Consider the following 10546-nt stretch of genomic DNA (forward strand, 5'->3'; position numbering starts at 1 on the left):
TTTATTAATTTGGCTGAAATATACCATATCGACATGTCTTTAAAATGATAAACGCAACTGGTTGTGGGTTCGATTTCCACTCAAGGAAATGAAATATTTATTTAAATTTAAATTTCTATTTTCTTTCGCTGTCATGTCGAGGCAAACGCGGCATTGAGTTCCGCCAATCAACACGCTATGCCTTCAGAATTCAGCGTGAAGCTGATTCAATTTTTAATATTATTAGATCACGAAAGTAATTGTGTAGTTCAAGTGGCCGAAGCAACGAGAGAGTTAGTATTTTATATTTAGTTATCTGTCTGTTGTTTTTTATTCTGTAATATTCTTTTCGCGCCAAATTTTGGAGGTTTTACTATTCTGTCAACAGTTATTCATATTTCATATTGTAAAGTTAGAAATTGAAAATATTGCTATTTTTTAGTACTTTAACTGAGTTTGTAATTATAAATAATAATTATTAAGTATATTAAACAAGTAAAAATAAATTTAAAATGGCTATGCGAGACTATACTGCTGATAAAGGTATTGTACGACTATTTTGATTGTTTTAAAGAAAGAATGACTTATAATTTATAAGTTTTTTATTGTTTTAGAAAGCTTCAAGAACTTCTTCATAGATTTTTGCCAAACTGATGATGAAGGCCGTAAATTTTTTAAATATTCAGAACAACTTACCAAAGTTGCACATAGAGAACAGGTTAGTACAAAATTTGTTATTACACACAGAAAAATAATAAATAATGTCATATGTTATTTATGAGATTTGTACAAAAATGCATGTTATTTATCCGATTTATTACATAATAATTGTATTCTAGGTGACATTTGTGGTAGACTTGGATGATTTACACAACACAAATGAGGAGTTAGCTGAAGCTGTGATGAAAAACACAAGACGTTATACTAATATGGTGTCAGACGTTGTTTATGAAATGCTTCCAGAATACAAACATAAGGATGTTAGTGTTACATTAGTTTATTTAGTTTTTAAATTATGCAATTATTAATTATTTGACTTATTAATCATTGAAGGCCCTATGAATCTTTTTGACTATCTTTAGCATTCTGTACTTCAAAAGATAAAAACAAATTCTTTGGATGATTTTATTCATTTTCTGTTTATCCCTGTTTACTCAAGATTTTGTGAATATACAGACTGAAAGTAATATCATATTTTCAAGTTATGAACAATAATATATATTTCTTATCTAAATCTACAGACCAATGAAACATAGTAAAAAAAATAAATTGTAAGATAAAGATGTGAGCATTTATGTTTTGTTTTTTTGATGATCTAGGTTGTGGCTAAAGATGCCTTAGATGTGTACATTGAACACAGAATAATGTTGGAAGCTAGAAACCACAGAATACCTGGTGAAATGAGAGATCCCAGGAACAGATACCCACCTGAACTGATCAGACGATTGTATGTATAAAAGTTGTTTTAATAATAATTAAATTTATTTCAAATAATAATATATTGATATTTATTAAGCTTTATTTATAAGTTCACAAACATATTTTAATATATGAGTTACAATATTAAGTAAGTAATTTTAAAAAAAATAATGTAATTTATTTTAAATACTGTTAATATTCTTTTAGTGAAGTATACTTCAAAGATATGTCTACATCTAAATCAGTGCCCATAAGAGAAGTTAAAGCTGAACACATAGGAAAACTGGTTACAGTAAGAGGTAAGCCACCATTGTTAACGAATTTTTCAATTTTGTTTTACTTATATGTAATTTTTTAAGTGCAATAAAGTATATAATAAGATTGTGCTTGTAATATTTAAATTAATTTCATCCCATTTTATGTTTTTGCAATAGTACAGTGCAATAGCTATTATTCTTTTCTATTCTATTACTTATTTCTGTATTATGCAATAATGTGTACTATATTTTTGTCACTTTATTTTAGTTGCACAACAAATATTTATTGTCCTTCCTCAGTGTGATCTCTAAATAACATCTATCAATTTAACAATAACATCAATAATGTGTTAAAATTATTCTTCTTTTGTTGGCTTAGTAAATAAATTAATGAATGTAGTCATTTACAGAAGATCCATTATAGATCAATGGAACAGAATTTGATTAAAAAAATACAATAGTTATGGGTGCAATCCCTTGGGACAAAGGCCAGCATTGAATGCTGTCACTCAATATGCAAATGCATGCATCTCACATTACACTTGCAGAGCAGGGTGGATCTGCTATGCAAAACATGTAATAATCACGATAAATCAAATATCTCTTTATACAAACAATCTTATTTCAATTTTTAGGTATAGTAACAAGATGCACAGATGTGAAGCCTCTTTTAATAGTAGCAACATACTCATGCAGTGCTTGTGGAGCAGAAATCTATCAGCCTGTCAGATCCCTCCAATTTACACCTCCACCAGCATGTACGGCTGATGAATGTAGACTAAACAAGACTGCTGGGCAACTACATTTGCAGACCAGAGGCTCTCGTTTCCAGAAGTTTCAGGAGTTGAAGATTCAAGAACATGTGAGTTATATTTAATTTTCTTTTTGGAATTTTAGTTATCTTATCTTTTTTTATGATGTATTGTTTTTGTAGCTTAACACTATTCAGCAAGCAGGGTAGGCAGAGGGAACCTGGGAACTTAGTTTTAATACACTCCATTACCATTAAGAAACTGCCATTCACAATTTTCTGCCACATTTAGGAGGCAATGCGTCTTGAGTGGCGGAACTCAACGCCGCGTTTTACCTTGGTACTAAGGGAGGAAAAGAAAATCTTAAATATTTTATTTCTTGTGTGGGAATCGGGCCCACAACTCTCTGCCGCTACAACTGGCTTCATTTAACTATAAAATCTTAAATTTCAGTCAGATCAGGTACCAGTGGGCCACATACCACGTCAGTTATCAATCTACTGCCGCGGTGAAACAACAAGGCGCGCTCAACCCGGCGACCATGTAGCAGTCACTGGTATCTTCTTACCATTACTTAATGCGGGATTCAAGCAAATTGTGCAGGGATTGCTGTCTGACACATATTTGGAGGCTCATGTTAGTATTTTTGTTTATTTTTATGCTATTTACACTTTTTAGTTTCATTACACTTTTTTTAATCTTATAGAGCAAACTAGGCAGATGGAACCTAGTGTTAAGACACTGCATTCCCAATTTCTGCTGAATTTTTCGAGGCATTGCGTGTTGAGTGTCGGAACTAAACGCCGGATTTTTACCTTGGTGTCAGAGTGAAGAAATGAAAATATTCACAAATAATAATTCATTTTTCGAGTAATAATCGAACCATTATGCTCACAGTACAGTGTTGCTGCATGACGAGGACATTAATTTGATATATCATTATTATTACAGGGTATAACCTGTCTAAATCAAAGTGACGAAGGCGAAATGGCGGAGGCACTGAGTGAAGAGGAGTTAGCAGAACTCGCCGATGATGATTTATACTCGAGAATGGCGCGCAGTTTGGCCCCAGAAATATATGGACATGAAGATGTTAAAAAAGCATTGTTACTTTTGCTTGTCGGTGGTGTTGATAAGTATGTAATTTTAAATTTATACATCTGATAAATACATAGATGATATCTAGAATTTTCTATATCACGATTTAAAAAAATCAGAGAAGAGACAATAAGAGAATTTTCTACATCACAATTTAAAAAAATTGTGAAGACATTTGTGTGTTCAAGGTTATTACCAAATTCCAAAATACACGCTGCAGTCTGTTTCAAAGGTATCATAACCATCGCGTTAACAGTCAGACGCCATTGCACTGCACCATGGCGGTCTTTATATAGATATTATTTTACATATTTTTTTATTATATTTATTATCATTTTTAGAAAGCATATGTGTTTACATATTAATATAACAAAGTAAATTCGTAATATTTAAATCAGGCGTCCAAATGGCATGAAGATCCGTGGCAACATCAACATCTGTTTGATGGGTGACCCCGGTGTGGCCAAGTCTCAGCTACTCAATTACATTGATCGTCTCGCACCCCGCTCTCAGTACACAACTGGCCGGGGGTCCTCTGGAGTTGGTCTTACTGCTGCTGTTTTGAAGGTACCTTATATTAACTTGTAGTACGGTCATTGAATCGTGGCTGACCTGAAAGTTAGCTCTAAATGGCTGTGCAGTTTAGATTTTTAGAATTTTCTTGTGATATTTAATTTAATTTGCTTTTTATTTTTTTTCCCAAATAAATAAAAAGTAAATTTCCGAAAACCTATGCGATTTAATGAAAATATAAAATAATTTATTCTCTTAAATGTGTATATATATGTATATGTATGTATATTTTACTTTTGCACACCTGCATGCATATTATCACACATGACAAGATTGGCTGGGAGAGATTGCTCTTTAGCATTAAGAACGCCTTTTGTAAATTTTTTTGTTTGTAATTATATAAAGTACTAACGGCCCGCCCACGGCTTTGCCTGCGCGAACTACGTTATTATTAATTTCTGTGTCCATGCGTACCTATGTACTATAAGTGACGTCCATGCAAAATTTCAGATTCCTAGCACTCTCAGAGTTCGTGATGAGTGAGTGACCTTTCGATTTTATATATATATATATATCTATATAAATAAATAAAACCGTCACATTTAGACTTACATGCTGTTCGGCTTCAAAACACGGCCTCAATGCAATTTTAATTTAAATTAAGTGTGTATTACCAATAGGACCCATTCACTGGAGAAATGATGTTAGAAGGTGGTGCCCTAGTGCTCGCAGATCAGGGAGTTTGTTGTATAGACGAGTTCGACAAAATGGCGGAGAACGACCGCACTGCTATACACGAAGTTATGGAGCAACAAACTATTAGTATTGCTAAGGTTTGTTATGTTATACTAAATTAGCAAGCTTTAGTTTTTATCAGTTATTTTTAATTATATACATGCAATGTACAATCATAAGATGTTACAGAGTGGCCATATTTTACTGGACACTTTAAATAATTAATAAAATACTTTCATAACACTACCACAGCATTGTTCTTAAAAAAATATACTTTAATTTACGAAAACTAATAATTTTTACCATACATTCTATAAGATACATCATAATATAAAACAAAAAAATCCTTTTAGGCTGGTATAATGACGTGCCTTAACGCCCGCGTCTCCATCCTGGCAGCGGCCAACCCCGCATATGGGAGGTACAATCCAAAACGAACTATCGAACAGAATATACAACTGCCAGCCGCTTTGCTGTCCAGATTTGATCTGTTATGGCTTATACAGGATAAACCTAATAGGTTTGCATATATTTTTTCTATATATTATACCATGTTAGTTTATTAAGCATGCATATATTTTATTTGAAATGAATAAGAGTTAAAAAAACTGACAAGAAAATATTTTCATATTAATATTAAATGAAGAATTATGTAAACTGGGGCAGCCAGTTATCTCAATATACACCAGAGCACGCGCACTTAATAACGCACCAGTACTGGTGCACGCGCACTTAATAACGCACCAGTACTGGTGCACGCGCACTTAACGACGCACGTGTAAAATTAAAGTGACGTTGATTAAACTCAGTGCTAACCATGAGTAGACATTTGTAATTCACCATGAACACTATCGCGTCCACCCCCAGGGACAAGGACCTTTCGCTGGCCAAGCACATCGCGTACGTGCACCAGCACTCGTCGCAGCCACCGAGCGAGGTGCGCGCGTTGTCCATGCGCCTCGTGCGCCGCTACCTCGCGCTCACGCGCCGCAAACACCCCGCCGTGCCGCGCCCCCTCGCCGACTACATTGTTTGTAAGTTGTTGTTTGTAAGTTGTTGTTTGTATGTCGTCTACACAAGGAGCTCACTCTCCAAGAACCTTTAGTTAATGTTGTTTTAAATGTACTAAAAACAATGTGTTTCATTTTTTCTCAAATAAAATTTTAGACTTCAGCAACAAACTAAAAAGTATTTTAATTGCTTTTTCTCTAACCTTAAACCAAATTTAATCCCTAAATTGTAACAATTAAATATTTTTAGCATCATACGTAGAGCTGCGTCGCGAGGCGCGCAACGCGCGTGACGTCACATTCACGTCCGCGCGTAACCTGCTGGCTATTCTGCGACTGTCCACTGCTCTGGCGAGGCTTAGGTATGTATTTATATACGGTTTTATACATTCTTTAATTAATTTTATAAATATTCATTATAAAATAAGTATTTTGATACGTGAAATTTATCCTAAATATTTAAGTTAATAATAATAGGTTAAGTTTAATTAATAATATGAATGTAAATAGGTTGCTGGTTTCATATTTGAAATATTGTCTTTTGTTCTGCATTGGTTATAGATATAACAGAATATGGTCAAATTCACCATATTAAAGTTACATTAGAAAACATTTTACAGTTAGTTCTTATAATGTTTATTAATATTATTGTAGATTATCAGATGTTGTCGAGAAAGAAGATGTTTCTGAAGCTATTCGTCTCGTGGAAATGTCAAAACAATCGCTCCAACATGTAGAAGAAAATGTACAAAGGTATTATATCTATGGATATTATAAATTATTATCAGAGATATACATAAATTTAACCAAATACTGATTGCTATAAGTCTTATTATAAAAAATATGAGATGAGTTTGATAAAATAGAATTAATTTATAGCAAACTATCAATAACAAAATAAGTAATATTCTTGATTCAAATAGATTTTTCGCGATTCGATCAAGATATCGATTTTATATAAACGGAAAGTGATTTCAGAAAAACTGACTAAAATCGAAAGTTGCTCACTTCATATGTGATTTAAAGTAATTGTCACCCACAGTTTCATTAAGTCATTGTTCCTAATACATTTTTTATTTTCACTATTTACAAGCCCATGTCATCAATCTTAGAGCCAATAGAAATTTCCTCATGAATGTGGTGATCTTATGACAAAAAGATTTCCACAGATCAGAGTGCTCAAACAAACAAACTGACACCTCACCTTTATAATATTAGTGTAATTTAATAAATAATTAATAAATTTACAGAGGTATAAGCGCCACCGACCGCATCTTCGCAGTGGTCCGCGAGCTGGCGGGCTCGTCGCGGAGTGTGCGCGTTGCTGACGTTATCGAGAGATGTGTTGACAAAGGATTTAAGCCCGATCAGGTAATCGTTTATAAATTTAATAATCAAAATTAAATCAGCTTCCTGCTATATCCCGCCACAGCAGGTTAAGCAAAGAGAGATTCCACTGGAGGCATTGCGTGTTGAGTGGCGAAGCTCAACGCCTCGCTTAGCCTCGACACCAGAGTGAAGAAATGTAAATATAAATTTAAATAAATATTTCATTTCCTCGAGTGGGGGCCGAACCCACAACCATTCGCGTTTGTGCCCTTGCGCCATGACTGGTATATAATAATTATAATAATTTATTTGATGACTTATTGGTTTGATGGGTAAGGACCGTTATATAATTCTATCGCAATTCAATCTGGAATTACAACGGTCAACTAGTAGTAGCCGCTATGAATCTAGTAGCTAGTAGTAATGTTTTGAAAGTTCTACAAAATATCTATTTTATTTTATTGAATTGGCTGAAACTTTTGGATGATAATATTATAAGAACACGAAAGTAATTTAGATAAGTAAACAGGCGAAGACGTGAGCGGGTCGCTAGTAACCAATAAAACTACTCATTCATTTAGTTTATGACAAATAGATATTATATATGAAAATCCTCCAGTCACTTTTATTGTGTGTCACATTTTCCTTAAACAAATAATAAATAAAAACAATACTTCATAGAAATATAAACATTTAAATACTAAAGTTAACTCATTAATTGTTACGTTATTAAATATTTACATAAAACGTTATATGTCTGGTTATTATTTTTCCAATTAAAGTTTATATTTATGTGTTTTTAACATTAAAAACAATTACTTTAAAACTGTGATTATCGTAATCATAGCTAACAAAGGCTATATTTCATAATACATTTATTAACTAACAGAAATAACAATACGAGTATATAGCCATAGTAATTGATTGTTTTTAGATTTTATTTAATTATATTTTATACGATTAGATTAGCTTAAAAAAAAAATATATAATTAATATAATTGTTATGTGATTTTTATATGCATATAGATTACAGAGTATGGTGTAAAAGAGAAGTGGCCATCTCTATGTTTAAGTTAGGATTGATTTTAAATACTTTTTTAAAAATACCGTCGAATTGATAACCTCCTTTTCTTACAGAAGTCAGTTAAAAATAGTTTTATTTGAATTGAAGTCGGAAAGTTTCACAAAAAAATATTAATTGAATTGAAATTTAAGGAATAATAATAGATTTATTTTGATATATAAATTATATTTTTTCTTTTTTCTTTAGGTGGACGCGTGCATTGAAGAATATGAGAATCTCAATGTATGGCAAGTTAACCAAGTGCGGACCAAAATTACGTTTATGTAGTATTTGCGTGTGTTTAATGTTTTTTTTTATTTAGATATTTTGTACTTTTTTGGGAATGATTGATGATAATGATTGATTGAATAAAAATATTTTTTGCACATGATCCTTATTTTTGTATCCTATATATTTTATATAATAGTATATTTTATAAGGTGATCATATTAAAGAGTGTTTTGAAGATTCTTTGGTTAATTTTTATTTATTTATATAAGTCACTTATAAATAGAGACCACCATGGTGCAGTCACTGTCCTAGTGACTAACTGTAATTGCGATGGTTGTGAGTTGTATGTCTGAATGTGGGTTCCGCCATTCAGCAAGTAATGTCTCGAAAATTAAGCGGTTAACACTAGGTTCCCTCTACTTCCTATATCTTATAAAACAAAGTCGCTTTTCGTGTCTGTCTGTTGTTTCTAACTCTTCTTCTTCTAAACCACCCAATGGATTTTGATGCGGTCTTCACCATTAAGTCGAGTGTTTTTCGTAGAAGGTTTATATATAGTTTATTATTTGTACATTCTTATGTAAATTAACATAAATACGATAAATGTGTATAAAGTCCTACCCGTTGAGACACTTTCGCGCATGCGCTGCTCTAATGGTAGTACTACATGAAAAAAATGTACTGGAGTATTGTTCCTCTTAATAAGATCTACAAAAAAGTCCGCGACGGCATATTCATATTTTTTAAGAATAACGTGTAGTGATCATTTTTCTGTCTAAAAATAATAATTTCAATATATTTTTTATTGTGAGGGATATTTTTCATAATGGTATTAATCCTTATCCTTTAAAATACTTTATTAATTTTCTACGTTAAACGAAGATAAAATTTGCTTTTACAATATTTCGAAATTGCGAATAGTTTTACAGAAAAACGCATTTAATTGTTGACACATCCCGCCGTTGACACATCAGCTGTATGTTACTCAAGTTTCACTTATCCCTTACTCTCAGCATATAAATAAGTATATTAGTTACGTTGGCCATTTAATGTAGACCAAAGCTGTCTTTTACTGTTTTTCATTTTAATAAGTACTTTAGAAGTTGTTACAATATCAAAAAAATCCTTGCTGCGAAACGGCTCGCCACTCGCCATGCGTCCGTCGTGCCCGCTTGCCTTACACGCATCGGTGGTTCAGTGGTAGAATGCTCGCCTGCCACGCGGGCGGCCCGGGTTCGATTCCCGGCCCATGCATTCTATTTAATTTTCCTCACAGGCAACCACGTCGTGCTTGCTTTTCATCAGGGACAGAATACCCCCTTCAGCATTAACCACAAGCTCGAAAAAAAAAAACCAGGCTGCCTCTATAGCAACGAAGATTTAGTTAGATGCGTTTGCACGTATTGGATAATTGGAGTTGAATGTATTATTTAAGCGCGATATATTTGGTTTCATATTTTTTGTAGTAGTTATTAGTAGGTAGGTTTTTGTTTATAATTTCTTCCGTTTAAAAATAGTCATTTAACTATCTAAAAATAGTCATTTAAATATATTTTAATAAGTACTTGAAAAGATTAGTAGCACAGATTTAAAATTACGGTACCTACTAAAAAATCCTTGCTGTGTAAAACAATTGGAAAATCCTTATTGAAACTACGAAAATGCGGGTTGCATTAATTAATTTTCACATTATCTTAAGTGCTTTGCAAACATACATTATATGAATAATCCAGTAGTAAAAGCGGGCGAAGCCGCAAGAGGGTCGCTAGTACCTATATAAAGCATGAAGTTAAAAAATCGAATTTAAATATTTTGAAAATTGTGCGGAAAGTGCAGAACAGAGTATCTTGACACCAGGTTTTCGCTTCTAGTTTTATCAAATAATCATAATAATTTCAGTCAAATCTTTAAATGTACAATACTCTTACATAGGATTATTATAACATAAATATCTACTAATCCTTAGCCTGCAAATTGCGAAAAGAAAATAATAACGGGTAATTTCCCTCGGTCTGGAAATAAAATTACATTCTTGTGATTTATTTTAATAATATATTGTAAATTTCATTACCTGGTACGTGTTGATGGTGCGACTTAACGCCGCAAATAAGTAATAGGCGGTATTACGTAATGGCTTAAGTTAGTTTTCATTTTACTGTT

The 10546-nt window shown here is 32.6% G+C and overlaps 1 protein-coding gene across 1 annotated transcript; it reads left to right on the plus strand.

The window, feature by feature from the left end:
* The first annotated feature begins 338 nt into the window (after positions 1 to 338).
* Mcm7 (minichromosome maintenance 7) lies at positions 339 to 8546 on the plus strand. Its single transcript, XM_085193105.1, has 16 exons — positions 339 to 522; positions 594 to 697; positions 819 to 959; positions 1299 to 1426; positions 1606 to 1697; positions 2291 to 2517; positions 2861 to 3043; positions 3359 to 3543; positions 3904 to 4072; positions 4699 to 4851; positions 5107 to 5273; positions 5621 to 5787; positions 6014 to 6125; positions 6418 to 6516; positions 7014 to 7134; positions 8363 to 8546. Exons 1-16 carry the CDS (start codon positions 492 to 494, stop codon positions 8441 to 8443), a joined length of 2160 nt encoding a protein of 719 aa, XP_085049231.1. The 5' UTR covers positions 339 to 491; the 3' UTR covers positions 8444 to 8546.
* Positions 8547 to 10546: the final 2000 nt, after the last annotated feature.

This window comes from Heliconius melpomene, chromosome 11, assembly GCF_056956725.1.
Source record: "Heliconius melpomene rosina isolate 202511_hmr_F chromosome 11, ASM5695672v1, whole genome shotgun sequence".
Classification (NCBI taxonomy): domain Eukaryota; kingdom Metazoa; phylum Arthropoda; class Insecta; order Lepidoptera; family Nymphalidae; genus Heliconius; species Heliconius melpomene.

What these genes read in the sequence shown, in the direction of transcription:
- Mcm7 (XM_085193105.1), top strand. Translation starts at nt 492, where the DNA reads ATGGCTATGCGAGACTATACTGCTGATAAAG. An exon ending in CCTGAACTGATCAGACGATT is followed by an intron (nt 1,427 to 1,605) that starts GTATGTATAAAA and finishes ATATTCTTTTAG; the next exon opens with TGAAGTATACTTCAAAGATA. An exon ending in AAGGATTTAAGCCCGATCAG is followed by an intron (nt 7,135 to 8,362) that starts GTAATCGTTTAT and finishes TTTTTTCTTTAG; the next exon opens with GTGGACGCGTGCATTGAAGA.